Source organism: Aplysia californica, unplaced genomic scaffold, assembly GCF_000002075.1.
Source record: "Aplysia californica isolate F4 #8 unplaced genomic scaffold, AplCal3.0 scaffold00231, whole genome shotgun sequence".
Taxonomy (NCBI): domain Eukaryota; kingdom Metazoa; phylum Mollusca; class Gastropoda; order Aplysiida; family Aplysiidae; genus Aplysia; species Aplysia californica.
The window spans coordinates 548,947-568,689 of record NW_004797501.1 but is presented as its reverse complement, the minus strand read 5'-3'; the positions used below and the strand labels follow the sequence as shown (position 1 = coordinate 568,689).

Below are 19,743 nucleotides of genomic sequence, written 5' to 3'. Positions count from 1 at the left end.
CAATAAATAATATATCGCGACTATCACGGCACATCACTTCACCTATACATGTTCCGGTAACTACCTATAAATAGATGGAAGTTTGACCCGTGTCAAAGGTTGGTATGTGGCTGACGATTCAGGAAGTGGCTGCGGGTTGACGAAAGGGAAAAGCGCAACGGCGAAAGGCTAGACAAAAAACCGGCAATTTTTAAATCAAATTGATGATTGGTCATGTATTTCAAAACATTGTTAGTACGTCATCTCTTGGCTTTTTGCATATGTATTCACATCTTTAGTTATATTTAATATTTAAAAATCTTGAGACAATAATTCGCACAATACATATAGTAATGCTTACGTTTGCCCAAAGTGGAAACAAATTTAATGAGATATTTTCCCGATAATTTTGGCGGTTGAATAAACAATGAATTCACGATTAATTGTTTCCATTCACGCTCAGTGATGTCTCCTCGAGTAAGAATATTATATTTTATTTATTATGTACCTAATATAGGAAACCTATTGGCGTATGATCTCATCTATATAATATGGTTCCGTGTCTCACTTTGATTACCCTGTCAAACAAGTCAGCCTCCGCCTAAGATCTGAATACATTACTCCGGTCAGCATAAGGGAAGCCAAAAAGAGACAGTTCTAATGAGAGAGCGAGAGCGAGAGCGAGAGAGAGAGAGAGAGAGAGAGAGAGAGAGAGAGAGAGAAAGAGAGAGAGAGTTTGTGTGTGTGTGTGTGTGTGTGTGTGTGTGTGTGTGTGTGTGTGTGTGTGTGTTTGTGTGTTTGTGTGTCGAAGAGAGAAGTACATATTAAAACCTTTTACCATCTAAAATATCTAATAAGGAGATAAGCGTGTAGGAAACAGATGAAGTGAAGGAAAATAATAGTGGTTTTTATTACCTCTTACTTCCACTTTTAGTTAAATCTTTTTTCAAGTCCATCTTAGTCAGAACAATTTTCTTTACCCCCCTCCCCCCTTTCTAGAAATGTCTTTCTTCGTCCTTTTATTCCTTTCTTACCTTAAACAAACTAGATCTAGATCTAGAAACAACCATTGATGGAAACTATTACTAGATCTATTATTATCTGATCGTTTGTTTTCCACGGTGAATAATGTTCTAGCTTTATTCGTTTTCGAAATAAAAGAACTCAAGAAACAGTTCTGAAACAGTAACTCTTCTTTCTTTCTCAGCGCCTTCACCGAAACGAACAACAAAATGGCGACGATCGCTGTAAGAACGAGGAAAAGCAGAAAATGTATGTTGGTTTTGTTTGAATTCAGACTCTGTGCATGTTGTACAGCTTTATGGTTATACCTACATCACCTGTATAGTTTTGACTTTCGTTTAAGTATATTTTCTTCACCCTAAATCTACATAATTTGAAGGAACAAGTGAGACAGCTGACAGTGTCAGTGACACTCCTGCACTTGGCCCTGGGCTTGGGCTTGGGCTTGTTGACTTGTTGGACGACTTGGTGGTGGTTGTGACAAAACAGATTAAATTTGGGGTATTTTTTTACTTTCCCTCCCGTCTCACACTCGGCTACCAGTTGTCTATTTTATACTAAATATTGATGCCCAGAACACGAATATCAACTTCATTTCCGTCGCAAATTAATAGTTTTTGAAATGAAAGTGGCTATTCTCACCCGCCCGGAAGTTCTCGCAAGATCAACTCCTCCCCTCTTCTCTCTCTCTCTGTCTCTTTCTGAATACTGTCTATCGGTGTGGACGATCAAATTGACCAAAACAAAGTTAAAAAATGATGTTAAAACACAAAAGTAAATTAATTTGGTTGTCTACAAAGATGCTACGGCACGGCTATTTAACTTTTCGAATCGAGCCGAACTACGCGGGTCGCCATTTTGTTTTGCCCGGAAATTCTCGCGCTACTCTCTCTCTCTCCACTGCCCACAGACAAAATTGTACGCTTTTAGTAGGCTACAGTTGTAATGGAACGTTTGTTCACGGCACAAAATTCTACAATTTTTCTGTTATCACAGTGTAGAATTCTGTGGTTTAGGGTGAACGCAAAATTTGGTGAACGCGCACCGGGTGAGAATAGCCACAAGACTCGCCTGCACTATTCTCACTCCGGGTGAGAATAGAGGTGGCCTTTTGAAATATTTTACGAAGTGGCTAGCCGTACATAAGTACGGCTAGACTGCCAGTCTAGCCGTACTTAGATCTAGGTTTGGCCCAATCGACTCAAGCCTGTTAAGTACACAGGTCTCATTAGATCTAGATTTAGTAATTATTCAGGTTCAAAATCAAATACATGCAAGTCAGTAAGGCACCTTTTGGTTTTGATTTTGTCTGAAATACAAATACTTTAGACATTGCAAACTAAAAATTTCATTTACAATTCAGCCATCAATATTAAGTACGGCTAGCCTGACAGTCTAGCCTAGCCGTCCTTAAGTACGGCTAGACTGCCAGTCTAGCCGTACTTATCTTAGGCCCTATTAACATAAGAAAACAGGAGGTTTAAAATACATGCACTGTCATTAAGGCACCTGGTTTCGTCTCAAATACAAATGCTTTAAAAGGTACTGCACACTAAAAATGTATATTTCCAATTCAGTAGGCCTATTTTTTGTAAATGGTCAGTCTAGCCATCATATTAAGAATAAGTACGGCTAGACTGCGAGTCTAGCCGTCATTAAGTACGGCTAGCCTCTTCCAATATTTTATGGCCACCTCTATTCTCACCCGGAGTGAGAATAGTGCAGGCGAGTCTTGTGGCTATTCTCACCTAGTGCGCGTTCACCAAATTTTGCGTTCACCCTAAACCACAGAATTCTACACTGTGATAACAGAAAAATTGTAGAATTCTGTGCCGTGAACAAACGTTCCATTACAACTGTAGCCTACTAAAAGCGTAATTTTGTCTGTGGGCAGTGGAGAGAGAAAGAGAGAGAGGAGTAGCGCGAGAATTTCCGGGCAAAACAAAATGGCGACCCGCATAGTTCGGCTCGATTTGAAAAGTTAAATAGCCGTAGCATCTTTGTAGACAACCAAATTAATTTACTTTTATTGTGTTTTAACATCATTTTTAAACTTTGTTTTGGTCAATTTGATCGTCCACACCGATAGACAGTATTCAGAAAGAGACAGAGAGAGAGAGAAGAGGGGAGGAGTTGATCTTGCGAGAACTTCCGGGCGGATGAGAATAGCCACTTCCATATTTTATTGTTTTTAACCGAGATAGAGGTGTTTTGGACCAATTGGGGGGGTTCCAGGGGGGCCTGCCCCACTGGGGTAAAAGAAAATCTGGGGGGTTACAGGGGGGCATGCCCCCCTGGTTTTACCCATAATTTGATATTTTACAGTTAGATTTGAAATTGTCTTGAAAATAAGGCCACCTCTATTCTCACCCTGGATGAGAATGGTGCAGGCGAGTCTTTTGGCTATTCTCACCCGGTGCGCGTTCCCCGTTATAGCCTAGATCTAGGCCAACAAATTTTGCGTTCACCCTAAACCACAGAATTCTACACTGTGATAACAGTAAAATTGTAGAATTCTGTGCCGTGAACAAACGTTCCATTACAACTGTAGCCTACTAAAAGCGTACAATTTTGTCTGTGGGCAGTGGAGAGAGAGAGAGGAGTAGCGCGAGAACTTCCGGTCAAAACAAAATGGCGACCCGCGTAGTTCGGCTCGATTCGAAAAGTTAAATAGCCGTAGCATCTTTGTAGACAACCAAATTAATTTACTTTTGTGTTTTAACATCATTTTTTAACTTTGTTTTGGTCAATTTGATCGTCCACACCGATAGACAGTATTCAGAAAGAGACAGAGAGAGAGAGGGGGTAGGAGTAAATCTAGATCTTGCGAGAACTTCCGGGCAAAACAAATGGCGACCCGCGTAGTTCGGCTCGATTCGAACAGTGAAATAGCCATAGCATCTTTGAAGACGATCAAATTAGCTTACTTTTGTGCTATAACGTAATTTTTTCTTGGCTTGTATCAATTTGATCATCCACATCGATAGAAAGTATTCTGAAATTAGGAAAAACAGGTCTTGTTTCAAACCGGGTGAGAATAGCCTACGGTCGCAAGTCTCACCCGGGGTGAGAGGTCGATCGTATTTCTATTCTCACCCCGGATGAGAATAGCCACTTCCTGAAAATAATTGATTTGCGACAGTTTTTGTGGCTTTATGTGTGATCTGGAGCAAACAGTACTACAGTTTGACCCCTGAAACAGTGCATCTGTGTGTGGGAGTGAAAGTAAAAATTTACCAAATTTGGTTGTGCTCTTGGACTTGCACAAAATGATTGATTTTGACTGGATGTAAAATCTAGATCTTAATCTAGATCTAGATCTAGATTTTTAGATCTGATAAATCTTTGTCAATATTGGGGAGGATTCTCTGTAATGATCGACTACTATGAAACAAAAAATAGATCTCTAACTCTAGACTAGAGACAGTAGAGTAGGTCTCTTGGTGCTTTTTCGTTAGTTCATACCCCCCTTATTTGTGCCTAGATCTACATCGAGATCCATGTGTTTGATGCGCGGCGAGCTAAGATATCAAACTTAACAACTGCAAAGGAAGTGGCTATCCTCACCCGGGGTGAGAATAAAAATATGATCGACCTCTCACCCCGGGTGAGATTTGCCACCGTTGGCTATTCTCACCCGGTGTTAAGCAAGACCTGTTTTTCTTAATTTAATACTTTCTATCGGTGTGGATGATCAAATGGATAAAAGCAACAAAAAAAGTACGTAGGGCAAAAGTAAGCTAATTTGATCATCTACAAAGATGCTGTGGCTATTTCACTTTTCAAATCAAGCCGAACTACGCGGGTCGCCATTTTATTTAGCCCCGAAGTTCTCGCAAGATCTACTCCTCCCCTTTTCTCTCTCTCTGTCTCTTTCTGAATATACTGTCTATCGTTGTGGACGATCAAATTGACTTAAACAAAGTTTTAAAAATGATGTTAAAACACAAAAAAGTAAATTAATTTGGTCGTCTACAAAGATGCTACTGCTATTTAACTTTTCGAATCGAGCCAAACTACGCGGGTCGCCATTTTGTTTCGCCCAGAAGTTCTTGCGCTACTGTACTCCTCTCTCTCTCTTAGGCTGACAGTAGTAATGGAACGTTTGTTCACGGCACAGAATTCTACAATTTTTCTGTTATCACAGTGTAGAATTCTGTGGTTCAGGGTGAACGCAAAATTGGTTGGCCTAGGTCTAGGCTATAGCGGTTAACGCACAGCGGGTGAGAATAGCCAAAAGACTCGCGCTATTCTCACCCGCGGTGAGAAAAGAGGTAGAAGTCAAATTATGGTAAAATTACCCCCCTGAAACCCCCCCACCTTATTTTTATTAGGTGAGGGGGGCTGCCTCCCCTGAAACCCCCCTACTCTTGGGGCCAAAACCCTGAGTAACAATTGCGGGATGGGAACTACCGAAAAAGCGCTAGTCTCTTTTATTGTCGGTTAGGGCTGGGGAAAGAGTTAGAATCTAGAGTTTGGGAGTGTCTATCTGAAGTCTATTCTATCTAAAATCTAGATCTAGATCTAGCCTCTATACGCACGCAATTGTGTGCACCAAAACATTTTTGCTATACGCAAGCAACTGCGTGCAAGGTATCATACTTTGCTATGCTATGCACGCAATTCCGACATTAATTAATTTTTTAAAGTTGGCCACCTCTATTCTCACGAAGGCGAGCCTTTTGGCTATTCTCACCCAGTGTGCCTTCATCGTAATAAGCCAACCAGTGTAACGTTCACCGTGAACTAATGTTCCAGCGCTCTTGTGTGGAAAGCGTGCAATTTTGTGTGTGGGCAGTGAGAGAGAAAGAAAGAGGGGGAGGGGGGAGAGGAGTAACGCGAAAACTTCCGGGCAAAACTAAATGGCGACCCGCATAGTTCAGCTTGATTCGAAAAGTTATAGCCGTAGCATCTTTGTAGACGACCAAATTAATTTACTTTTGTGTTTTTACATCATTTTTTATCTTCTGTTTTTGTCAAGGAAGTGCCTATTTTCAACGCCGCGTTGTGATTAGCGCCAGTGCTAAATAAAACGCCGTTTGTTATATATGAAGCTTAATCTACCTTTATTTTTCGGAAGTTCTGATGACCGAAGGGATAGCGAGTCTACGTTTGAAGCTGAACCATTAACTTGTGAGCGTTGGTTCGATCCCGGTCATGGAAGTTTTTTTTGTCCTCTTCTAACTGACCAACAAATTTTTCCCATATTATAACTTGTTACCTTGTAGTTTTTTATTTATGTAGTGATGAAGCATGCACATTTTTGTTTTACCCCCAAGAGGAGCTCTGTACAAAGTAGGCCTTAGTATAGCCTCTAGATACTTTTCCTTTTACTAATTTAGGCCTGGTTAAAGTTCAATAAAAAATGACTTTCCTTGGTCTGTGAGTCTATTTTTTTTTTTCATTATAGGCTCAGATGAAGAAAAAAAACCCTCGGGATTCGATGCCACGCTTGGAAGCACTGAACATTAGACAAGAACGTAGACAGCTTGTATACATTCTCTAGGCCTAACTTAAATTTATTTATGATGATAGTGTAGTGTATCAAACGAGAGACTCTTCACTTTCATATCTGTGTTTTTATTAAGCTATTAATAAAAAGTAAGCAGAAATAAAACTAATCAATCATAAAATGAGGAAAAGAATGTTTTTACAGACACTGAACCTGGTGCTAATTTATATCAAGAGAAAAATTAGATCTTTTGATTTGAGATCAAATATTTTTAGTAAGGATTACGGAAAGAACCAAACAGAAAATTCCGAAAACGTTGGTCTAAGCATTGTATTTACAATTTTCTGACAGTGAAGTATGAAAGAAAAGAAAAGGATACAGTAATCCTTATATCATATGTAAAATTATTTAATATATATCTGAGGCATCGTGGTGAAATCAGGCGCTCGTCAAAATAATGAAATTAAAGAAACTGGCATCTTTCTGTATGTTTGACAATTTTTATTGAATTTTTGTTTTTTGACTTAACCCCTTTAAGGTCCTTTAATAAATACATTTCTTTGTGGATGTTACTGAAAAATGTTGATTTAAGGCTCAAATGTGTAAATTTACAATTTCTAATGACTCTCAAGCTTTGGAAGTTGCCATTTTCTGGCTAATTTTACCTCTGAAATCAGGCGACCCCCACTTCCTTCAGTCTCAAATATCTCGACTTTTGTTCATGATATATGCATATTTTTTCACGAAATTCAAGACAAATGAACATGCTTTAAAATTATATCAATAACTCCTCGTGTCTAAAATTTGACGAGCGCCTGATTCCACCATGTCATGAAACATATTACATTCATAATTTCTGAAGAAAAAATAAGTACAGTGTGTGTTACTTACACTCAAGTTTTGTTTCATTGGTATCTCAGTAAAAAAAACCCTGTTGATCTTCTCCTTTGCTTTCATGGAACACCATGTAAAATGGCTGTTTTTTTAGTGTCGACGTGATATGTATGTAACTCAAATGTTTTAACGTTTCAGCTGATGGCATTGCGTACAGCGAGTTGTCCTTGCGACAGAATGCCTCCGTATTGGACTACTGCCGAACATCGATGTCGGCGTTGTCTGGGGCTACAGCTGGAATCATGGGACTCACAGGGCTATGGGGATTTATATTCTACTTCATAACTGCGGTCATGCTGTCGGTATGCATCATCTAAATCCCATACTGCTGTTGTGTATTTTTATGTACCTTCTTTGGTTGTTTTTTTTTTTTTCCAGGAGGTTTTTGGCAGTATTTTACAATGCATCCTTCTCTCTCTCCCTCTCTCTCTCTCTCTCTCTCTCTATCTCTCTCTCTCTTTCTCTTCTCTTCTCTCTCCCCCTTACTCTCTCTCTCTCTCAAGCATGCTATCATTGTCTGGGAAGTGCAACTGTTTGTGTGCCACTATGTTTTGTCTTGTTTCAGCTTATTGCATAAGTAGTCTTATGATTGTGAGTTACCTATGATCTCTCACTGTTGTTGTTGTTGTTGTTGTTAGCGATCCAGTAGCATCTGAGCGTTAAATAAAACTCTTCTGTATGATGCCATTCGGTAATAGTTGCATGTTTGTTCTAATTGTTGTCTTGAGGAGTAGAGGCAATTAGATGTGTGGGGTAGCTTGGGAAGAAAACATCCCCTTAAATCAGTTAGTTTTCTACAGAAAAACAGATGATGTTCCACTGTCTCTGAGGGGTAGTCACATAGTGGGCAGGCAGCAGACTGCTTTACTCCTATTCGGTTGAGATGTTGGTTGAGGGGTACATGTTGTGTTCTAAGTTGGAAGATTATGGATTGATCTCCCCTCCTCAACTCATTGATTGGATCTTTGACCAGTGGTTTATTCATGTGGCCATACATCCTCCTTCCTGTCGTACCTGTGGCCCAATCATTCATCCACTCTTCCTTGAAGTTTGACTTGATCATTTGGCAGCAGGTGGTGTAGTTTGTAGGAATTTCAGGCTGAGGGAGACTAGCTCCTTTCTTTGCCAGAGCATCAGCTCTTTCATTTCCCGGTATCCCAGTGTGGGCAGGAATCCATTGTAGGACTACTCTGACGTGGTGCCTACTTATCAAGTTATGTAGACTCCAAATCTCTCACTGTTCAACCATCTTTTCACCCACTTGCCCAAAGCTGATTGCTTAGCCCCACTCATACCCTTCCCATTGATGTCTTTTCCTTGTTAAATTTTGTTCGCCTGGACCATACTTTTTTTGTGTGTTTAAAAAAAACCTGCAAATGTTTCGTTCTCTATTTTCTCTATTTTTGCTTGCATATTCCTGTGATTTTCTAACATTGAAATGTAGTTAGATTTACTTTGGCGGGTGCTGTGGTGTGGTTTGCACACCTTCTCTCCTATCAGACATGTATCATCCTTATCTCTCCTCCTTCGTTTCTTTTTTCTTTGTATGTTAACTCTCTAGTGACACCGCTAATCTTCACCATTGGACTTATAATATGACCTGTGTTAGTTGCATGTTCTGTAAAACTCTTACTAAAACTGAAAACTTTGATTTACTTCTATTCTTGTTCCTTTGTTTGCCCCAGGTTTTCTTGTTGCTGAAAGCTGGATCAAAATGGAATTCCTACTTCATGAGCAGAAGAATCTTGTTAAGTAGTGGTTTGTTAGGAGGATTATTTGTATCCTTTCCTGCTGCTTTGTCTTTTGATGTCTTTATAGAAAGGAGAAAATGTTATTTTCTTAACAAGCTTTAGAGTATGTCAGTGCCTACTACTACAAAGGGCTCGGCTCAACAGGTATTGGTGTTCACCTGTTTACTCATAGGTCTAGAGTTTGATCCCAGCAGCGTCAGGTTTATTTCCCTCACATTTTCCATACCCCCTTATCTTAGGGTAGGTGTAGGAATGAGCACTTACTCCTTTTTGGATAAGGACGAAAAATTTAGGAGATCACTTTAGGAAGTTTCACGCATTTGAGATCCCTTAGCGGTTCTAAAATAAGAAAGATTAGGCGTTTTTGGCCTCCGGGCAAAATTCAAAATGAATTTCTATCCAAAACTAAAGCAGCTCTAGTCAGTATGCATATATCAATCCTTTGAGCCCTAGCCACCGGTACACTGGTGATGCGTCAAATTGCCTGTATGCCGTGCCACCGGTACACTGGTGACGCGTCAAATTGCCTGTGTATGCCTAGCCACCAGTACACCTGTGAGTGAGACCCTATCCCCAGCCTGGCCTTCCAGGACAAAACGTGCAAGGAAAACAATGTTTACTGCACAGGATATTATCGATTATTTTCCAGATCTTTCTGAATTGGATGTCGGTAATGGTGAGGACTACCCTGAGTGGGACATGGAATGTGATGGTTGTGACTTTGATATGAATGAATGCATGAATTGTCCAGGAGCTCAGGCAGAGGGGCATGGTAGCTTCAGGGGGTCAGGGCTCAAAGGGTTAAGAGTACCTTCAAAAATGACATGTCTGTCGGTCAAGGGATGATTCTACATTCTTAACCCTATCCGTACGCCCTTGGGTCATTTTGTACCCTCGGGATTGTATTTTTCACATTTTAGAATACTTCTAGTAAGGAGATCTCTTTGAAACTTTCAGTATTTCTCAAAAAATCTTTTAAACAGACTGCTATGCAAAAGCGTACGGATCGCATTAACGAGTAAATTTCCTCTTTGAAAGTGGTGGCACAGAGTTCCCCTCGTGGTATGGATATGATAGTAAAACACGATGTACGGATAGGGTTAAATAAAATGGCTATGTTTACATAAAAGTCAACTGCACTATGAGATCAGGATCTTTCAGTCGGTTACCCCTTTAGCTCTAGCAGAGGTACACCCAAGAAGAAGTGTAGTCTACTCGACTTTCAATCTGGTAGGACGAGGCTTATACTGCTACACCTTTACTGTTAGGGTACCACATTTTATGGCATGAAATCGGACTGGCTGAACACCTCTTTGCGGTTATGTCATATAAGAAATTATAGATAGTGTTCTTTTATTTAATAATATGTGAGGGTGAGGCATCATGGTGAAATCAGGTGCTCGCCAAAATAATGAAATCAAAGAAATCTGCATTTTTTTGGCAAATGGGCATTTATTTTTCAAATTTTCTTTTTTTGTCTCAACACCTTTTATTTATGTCCATTTAAAAACATTTTTGTGTGGATTTTGCTCAAAAACATTGTTTAAAGGCACAAAAAATGTAAATTTTCGGTTTCTAAGGACTTTCAGGCTATGGAAGTTAGTTACCAAACTTTGGTGGCCATTTTCTCGCTAATTTTACCTCTGAAACCAGGCGACCCTGACCTCCTTCAATAGCAAATATATCGACTTCTATTCAAGACAGATGGGTATTTTTTCACCAAAAGGAAGGCAAATGTACAGGCTTTAAGATGATACCAATAACCTCATATGCCCAGAAATTAACGAGCGCCTGACTCCACTACACCGCGACACATATAATTATATTTATATCCTTCATACTAACTGTTGTCCTTGTCTAAGGTGTTGTATAAAGTGTTTCACGGGTCATGCTATAAACCATGTCTTTTGCTCTTTTAAGGTAATGGTTAATTTAATGGTTAATTTAATGTGTTTAATTTGTTCTGGTGGTTGATTTGTTAGGCGTGAAATAGTATCTTGTAATACCTGTGGTCTCATTTACAGTTCCACTGAAATGACTATGTTTATTTTAATGTTCAAATAACATTATTTGCAATTTGTATGAAGTTTTGTATATTCCTTAATGCACATACAGACTTATGTACTGTTCTGGACGTAAGTATAATGTTTTTCTTTTTAATTAAATTTGATAGTATAGAAGACTAAGGTGCACTAATATCTCATTTGGTATCATGCTGGAGCACTTTTTGGATAACTGTATTGAATGCCTAACAGGACAATCTAGAACTTCTGTTGTTTGTGGAGTTTTCAAGGCTTTCCTGTTACTTTACTCTGTCCTATCAAAGATGAATGTTGGTTCAGCATTTAGAATAACCTTATTTGGAGCTTATCCTGCATATCTCTATCAATTACTGCTTCCAATCTTCCGTATTATTACGGAAATCTGTACTATCTGACAGTTCTATACTTGCTCCCTCACCATTATATACTCTATCCGTTAAAAAAAGTGCGATAGCATAGGGCTATCGAAATTTCGTGACAAAGGATCCGTAGCCTTCTCACCTCGTATCATCTTGCTTAAGGGGAGACGTACACTTCTGGAAACATTTTCTAAACGAATTACTTTTATTCACTTTCATGTAATTGTGCAAGAAGTTCATAGAGGTAAGTAGGATGTACTAAGGGTGACTTTGTTGATTTTTTCCTGAAAATGGTTTTTTGTGGCAGCCATCTTGGATTTTCAAACCAGTTTCTTTGTACGGAAGAATTTCATTGAAAATATTGAAACTACAGCCTGAAATTTGCCGTACAAGTGCAAACCTATGTGGACTGTTGATCTATGTAAGGATTTTGACCTATCTTTAAAAATAAAAAAGGGATCCCAAAGTCAATGTACCCCGGAGAGTCAGTTGACAAAATTTTTGGGTATGTATAGTATATGTTACAAAAAAATTGAATATTCCACAAGTTACCAATATTTCCCAGTTTCCTCAAATAGATCCACTGAATAGATCTTAAGCATTTGTATCCCAAATTTGATGAAGCTTCTTGCTTCTGTAGTTTTTGAAAACTCCTTTCACCGAGAGGTCACATTATATGTCAAAAAGCAGGTTTTGAGAAAAACAGGTAAAAAGGGATTTTAAAAAAGGATTTTTAGTTCAATATGCTCTTTTCAAATGCCTCTTTAACTCATTCGCTACGTATTTTTTTCGGCTTGTGGACGAATTTTTTTCGGGAGGGCGAAATGAGATGATGATTAGTGCGCAGTTCACAGGTCTTGGGGGCCATAAATTCAAATAAATATCAACATATTATATACCAACATTTTCAGTATGGTTTGTAAAATACATCTGTGGTTCTTTTAGAGTAAATTCACCATAAAGTAGTGAATTTGGGGAGAACAAAAATATTTTGACTATTTAGATCTAGGCCTAGATCTAGCACTCAAAAATATTGGTTTCTCAATTACAGTGCACTGGCAATTTGAGTCCAGTAGTATCAATATCATAAAGACGAGTCCTACACTTCTTTAGTGAGCAAAATAATGATACATTTTGTTGTGTAAAAGTACTAAGATTGGTGTCTGGGCTATAATTTGGGCTTCGCGATAAAACAATGTCGCATAAACTTCGAAATCGTGTTTCAAAACTGAATCAAAACTTTCGATTTTCGGTGGAAACGCTTGATCCGGAAGTCACCTTTATATTATGACCTTTATTTTAACATGGATATGTGGATTGGAATAGAAACCAAGCTAAAATTGAATGTCGGTTCTCGAGCCGCCGGGGGTGGCTTAGCGTACTGACGGCACTTTAGCCGCGCCGCCCCCCACAGCTCGGCGTAGCGAATGAGTAAGTTAATTTAGAGTGTTTTTCTATATTTTATTCATTATGACTTGATAGAACAGATGTCAAAGGACGTTTTTCTGCAAAAAACAAAAAAACGATGTTTTGAAAGGTTTTATCAATATTCTCTGTGATCGCTGACCTGGATCTTCCCTAAGTACGGGATATTTACAGTAATTATCCAGAAAGTTAGTTATAGGAAACTGCCAGATTGCGCATCTGTAGTCAGCCATTATCCCACTATACATCCACCGAGTTGATAAAAATCTGGCATGTCATGAAAGGGAATTTTTTGTGCCAATTTCTTCCTTTCTTTCATTCACTCATTTTTTCTTTTTATCTTCGAATTGTGTCTGCGGTTGGAATATCTGCGTTTTGATCAAGTAAATTGACTTGTGATCTTAGATTTAAAAAATCTCTATCAGAAAGAAATATAACTTAAAAGGGCCGCGGTGAAAGAAATTTATGCTCAAACTACTAATATCAAGAATGATTCGAAGTGGTGTTCCGAGGTTTCGACGATCGACAATCAAATGTGAAAATGACGGAAAATGAGGGTATATGATATGCTGGGTAACTATACTCTATCGTCAAGGTACACACATCTATTCGTTTTTCCCAGGTTTTCCTTCTGTCAATAGTGGGATGATGAATTAAGTGATTTGTAGTACTTGTAGTAGCAATGCTATTGTGAACCTGCTTATAAACTTAGCCAGCAAATCAAAGGGGAGATAACGTTGTTGAAGAAATCAAACAAGACAAAACTGGGGTAAAAAAATAGGTGTTAATGTTATGAGTTGTCGGTATTCTCATCAAACAGGCCCCCAAATGCCATTTTCAATCCCTTAAAAGCACTACATTTCTATTTCTTCGGGTTCTTCTTCCTGACCCCCCAGTGGGGGCTGTCCCGGGACCCTGCTGTGGCCTGCACACCCCTGGCAGAGTTTTTCTTACTTTTCAGCTTCAGCTTTCGGAAGCACTGATCAGTGTCTTCTCTGACAGGGCCCTTGTTCCGTGTAAAGAGAAAAAGAGGGCTTATCACTGCCTGTGTCATTATTTGTTGTGACAAGTGATTTCATTGAAATACATTTGAGTTACGGCTTTGCAAGCAGATGCGCAGAAAGTGCCGCATACTTTTGTGTTGCTGCCACTCGGGGCTACATTTAACGATACAGCTCAGTTTAACATGAACGAAAGGACAGTCAGGGTGGCTTTGGTCATGGTGATGAGAAGAAAGCGACAAAGAAGATTTTGGGTTCATCCCATTGTTTCTCAGAGATTGCTAAGAGGACAGTTTTACACCTTATATGAAGAACTTCGAGAAGATGAGTCGAAATTCTTCAATTACTTTCGTATGCCCAAAGCCACATTTGAAGGTTTAAAAATTTTGTTTTTATATTCCTCACTTGTGTTGTCTCAAGTGATGTTTCTGCACTTTGTTTCCAAAATCCAACGCTCTGTTTCGTTATAAGAAGACATGGTTGCTCTGGGAATATTGCCGTGTTGAATGAGAAGCGAGAAAAAACACAACTATTGTAGGAATGCACAGGCAATAAATACATCTCATGTGTCCGTGTCACTTGAACTGTCTGCTTCACCAAAATGCTGGTGTGTCGTGGCATAGCAGAATGTGGGCGACACACGTCTGCTACGCCAGGACTGAAAATAACGCATGTCACTCGTGTGACCACTTCCGTTGTCTACAGTGTATCACCAGACTGCAAAAATTCCCGCTGCGTTTTTTTTTATCTTGTCTGTCAAGGCCATTAGAGCACACACTTTAACGAGTCTGTGATTTTATTTTTAGAAGAAAAGTTGAATTTTTGGTTATTCCTGGCATAACATTTTTGCAACTTGTAATAGGCTACTTGAGTTATATATGCGACTTACAAGTATCAGCTGCAGTAAAAAAGCGAGTTTCTTGGAGGTATATGTTTGTGCATGCATATTGTTACAGTGGAATCCTGTTAAAACGAGAGGGAAGGGACCGAAGCAAAATGTCCGTTATAGTTATAGCAGGATTCTCGCTATAAGGGATCCAGTAATAAATTCAAGAGAAACTGTAAAGTAGGCCTAATCTATGAGTTTGGTGTTCTGTTTATTTCCTTTTGATATCTCCCCTGATGATGATTTTGTTTCAACATGACCTCTAGGTCTTACTTGATCAAAAATCGAATCAGGTTTGTTTCTCTAGCGCTAGATCTAGCGATGTGGACTGACAGCTCGGCGTTGGCGATCAGAAAGAAAGGGCCCTGGGCTAACTCGCCCGCTGTATTTTCCCCCCACCCCACCCCACCCCACCCTGTGGTGCATTCTGTCTGCTTGGGCACGTCACACATTCACTCCCTCGATCACATTGCTGTGACCTCTCCATCCCCGCATCGGAGAAGTGAGAGGCATGGCAGGCCTTGATAATCTAAACTGGCCTATCACACGATGCGTTCTGCTTGTCTGCGCATGGCACACCCTCCCTACTCAGTCGCTCCGGCCTTCATTGTTGATGTTGACACACGTGGGCTCTCCCATGCTTTGTTTCACAAGATCACCAAGTTTCTCAACTGGCGAGGTTTTACATTATGTATAACTGGCCTATGCACTGTGCACAGCAGTAGCAATATTCCGCTATAACCGACTCCCAAGTGTGTCTGATAGCGCTATAGCAGTATTTTGTTTACAAAGGTAAAGAGGAGAAGAAAACGGGGTTTTAGAACAGTGCCTTTATAACAGACTTCTCGTTATTTCCGGACTCGTTATAAGTGGACTCCACTGTAGTATATTTGCCATCAGTAGATACTTGCAGCCACCTCCCCCACCCCCCCCCCATTCACACACACAACACACACACTCACACATGCACGTGAACATGTGGTGATTAATGATATGAATAAATACTGTTCGGTATTCTTTCCGGTACTATCATTCTTAACACAGTAGCCTACTGTTACTACTAAAATTAATAATTATTATGGGCAGGTGAAATGATTTTGTTTGTCCCTTGGACTTCGGATGAGTTTTTCTTTTTCTCATCCGTAGTCGACTATAACAGTACCGTATTTATGACTTTTGAATTTTGTCTTTTTCATTTTGCCAGCTTTTTGTATGGTATGGTTCATGTCTACTGAGATCTGAATGAGCGTCGTCACAAGAGTGAGGAAAGAGAAGCTGCCGTCAATATATTATTGGAGACACAAGCACCAAGTTTGGATGAAATGCTTACAGCTTTGTTGCCTTTACGACCATGGGGAAAAACAGAGACATCGCTGTGGAAATGGGAAGGGATACTGTTTGTGTCTTGATGTTTTTCTTATGTCTCTCTCATATTTTGATGTTTCCATATTTAAAGATTTTTGTCTCGTTTTTACTCCTTGGATAACTTTTTAGAAAATGGGATGAGTGTCAGGTTAGGTTTAGTTTATTCTTTTTTTTGGGGGGGGGGGGGGATTGGAATGGGGGTGGGTAGGGTGTAGATTAAAAATCAGGTCATCATGTTCAAATTGGATTGTGGAAGCTATTCTTGGCTCACGTTAGCACATTGACAAACTGCAAGTAGAAATTTTTAAGGGGCATGACGTTATTACTTTGAAATGATGTTGTAAACTACATGTACTCACTCCCAGGAAAGAGATTCACTTTTGACCTAAGACACATTTATGTTTTTCATATTTTTCTTGCTTATTATTGTTTAATTAAAGTACACACATTTCGTTTTGAATAACATTTCATTCTTGGGTTTGAAAGTTTTCTCGTTCTTTTGGGTTTTTTTTTCAATATTTTACTACAGATTGTCTTAAATTTTTATTTGAATGGATAAAATGGAATATGTTTTTTACAAGGAGGAATTGAAGTCTTTTTAACTTTTTGGTTTGTTCATTGTTGTCTTTATATGTTAATTAAGGCACTGATTGTCTAGTTCACAACTCTCTTTTGTCTTAGGTACTTCTCTGTACTTGCACAATCAGTCCACTGCCATTTGTTCAACTTAACTTGTCCATTGAGGGTGGATTAAGGACGTCAGTAGTATGTCCTACTTTTTTCTTTTCTTTCCATAATTCTGTCAATTTGTCTTGCTTTTTCCTGGCGCCCATTGACCAGAATTGTGTTGATGTGCCTCTATTAACTCCAACTCCAACTCCCAACGTACCAATTGCTCACGTCTGTTCATGGGCTTGCTTGCCTTGGTCTTGTATCTTTCTGAGATTTGTGAATTGTAATTCCTGACCACAGCTTCTTCTAGCATCTTTCTCAGCATCTTTGTTGTAGTCTTGACTACTTGGGTTTGGTTTTTTTTAATGTGTTTTTCCCCCCAGATCAGTTGGAACCCTCTCAGGGGGCTGATACGGATAGTGGTAGATTGTGAGTGTAACGAGTGAAGAAGGAAAGATAACTTTCTTGAAGATTATAGTTTTCAATGCATTAACACGTGGCTTTCTTACCTCATGATTCGGTCTCATCAGTGGACAGTAAGAATAGAACAAGCACCTTTCCTATATCTCTGCAATATTGAAAAGGGTGTTGTAATCACACAGTGTCATACCTTGAACTTGAATTGATTTTATTATTATTATGTATTCAGAGGAATTTTCTCATAAGAATTCAAGATTATCTCTTTTTTTATCATTCACATGAATTTTTTCCTGTTATTTATCATTGCACATGGTTGTTGAGAACGATGCGTGTGTGTGTCTGTTACTTGCAAGTTGCACGATGGAGTGATTTGGAACGGAATGACAAAGGAAGGTGCACATGTTTGACTGTATTTGAGAAGGCATGCATGTTCTTGATGATGAAGAATTTATTGTGCAATAAAAGGAGAGTTCTGTAGCTGAACTTGTTTTGTTGTTTCTTTTTTTTTGTCCTGACGCATTTTTAAGTCCCTTTGCTTTGTCTTACTTGTGCTTAGGCATCTGTAATCTAGTGAGGAGGCTGGCTACCCATCCAGCTGTAGTCCGGTACATGTAGTCAAGTGAGGAGGCTTATTACCTTGCACTTGCACACCAAAGGTACAATTTTCCTCCATAGTGGGGAAGATTTTTTGACCAAGTTGGGGGGCCTTGCCCAGACTGGTCCTGAAAAACGGGATTGATGAAGCCTTCTCCCTCCCTAAATGATGGAAAATTATTATGTAAATGGTACACAGTCAAAACATTAATTGTATCACGACGGTGGAATTGTGCACTCATCAATTTTTGGGCATATGGCGTATAGCATAGGTCTAATCTTATAGCCTGTTCATTTGCCTTGCTTTTGATGCCAAAATTACTCAACTATCTTGAACAGAAAGCGAGACATTTTTGTGATTGAAAAAGGTGGGGTTGCTTGGTCTCAAAGGTAAAATTATGTAGTGAGAAAATGGTCACCAAAGTTTTGGTACCTCCCAATACAAAAACTTGAGTACCCTTGGAAACTGCAAATATTTATAATTTAAGTAAAAAATACACTTAAGAATATGTTGTTTATAATGGACCTAAAAAGTGCGAAACCCAAAACAAAATGTGATGAAAATTGCCTGATAGGTGGAAAAATGTCTTGTTTCTTCGATTTCATAAAATTTTGACGAGCAACTGATTTCACCTTGATGCCATACTTTTTATTACAAATTACGAAGGCTGTCCCACGGAAAACCGTAATTTGGCTGTAATTTGAAAATTATTCAATATTTTCACCTCATTCCGCACAATCGCATAATCCTACCGCAGATTGAGAAATAATGCACATGTTGAGGTATGATGTGTTACATTTCTATTATGATAAGAAAAATATTGTTGCTTTTATGGGCCTTTTCCGGTTTTCTGTGGGACAGCCCTCGTCCATCATTACAGCCATCAGGTATTTCCAGGACAGGAAAAGGAAAGAATAATTGTTAAAGTTGTTAAGTGATTTTAGTGCGTGAGCTGGTCTATCTGTCCCCGTAGAATTATGCAAATTTAGAAGGCCAAATTATGCAAAGAAGCAAAATTATGCAAGTTACCGTAACACCATTCGCGACATGTTTTGCACTTTTTCAACGCGAAGTTTCCTGATTTTCATGTTTTATGTACAGAAAAATTGAAAACAGAACATATCAGTATCTGTAATTTGTTGTGTATTTGGAAAACAAAACAATACACATCAGTAAAAAAATCAAAAAAAAAAAATCTCTGTAACTTTCAGCTGTAGATGATGGATCTAGATCTAGATTCTAGATCTATAGAGGAAAGAAAAAAGTATTTAAAAAAAGGACATCTGGACATCTGATGCTGGCACATTACTAAAAAACTTAAACATGAAATATCAGCTGACATGAGAACAACTTTTGATGGATTGAAAAATTTAACACGCTCAAGGAACAAAATCACAACCCATAACCAAGATCTAACTAGGGAAATAACCAACGTTTCACTTAAATGAGAGTTATTACGGTGATTACGTCCCTTTAGTAACATGGCGAGGCGTTAATTAATTGTTTTGTGAAAAAAAAAGGAAAAACAAAACGTGAAAAAACGCGGATAATCCAAAGTTATGCAAATGTTGCAGAATTACGCGAAAAAAAGCGGCCGAACAATCGCATAATCCTACGGGGACAGGTCTATTATTTAATATACATACATTTGAAGGATGATGATGCATGCTACAGACTTCAACTTCAACATAAGCTAAGGACCACTTGCAAACACTCTGAGTGGTTCTGTTGGGTGGACCTGCACGTGGGCGTTCTTGGAGTACTTGGACTGATCCAGTAGCTTGATGGTGCTGTCACAAGCGGACAATGACAGAGTGTGACACAGCAACTGCAAGCCTGCCTTCTGGCAACTTCTCGGGCTCCAACCTCATCCTAACTA

The 19,743-nt window shown here is 39.1% G+C and overlaps 1 protein-coding gene across 1 annotated transcript; it reads left to right on the top strand.

The window, feature by feature from the left end:
* Nucleotides 1–1,151: 1,151 nt before the first annotated feature.
* LOC101857029 (ER membrane protein complex subunit 6) lies at nt 1,152–17,752 on the top strand. The gene is made up of 5 exons (XM_005099959.2): nt 1,152–1,251; nt 7,487–7,650; nt 9,034–9,126; nt 11,215–11,234; nt 16,017–17,752. The coding sequence occupies exons 1-5, from the start codon at nt 1,212–1,214 to the stop codon at nt 16,045–16,047; spliced, it is 348 nt and encodes a 115-aa protein (XP_005100016.1). The 5' UTR covers nt 1,152–1,211; the 3' UTR covers nt 16,048–17,752.
* The last annotated feature ends 1,991 nt before the right edge of the window (nt 17,753–19,743 follow it).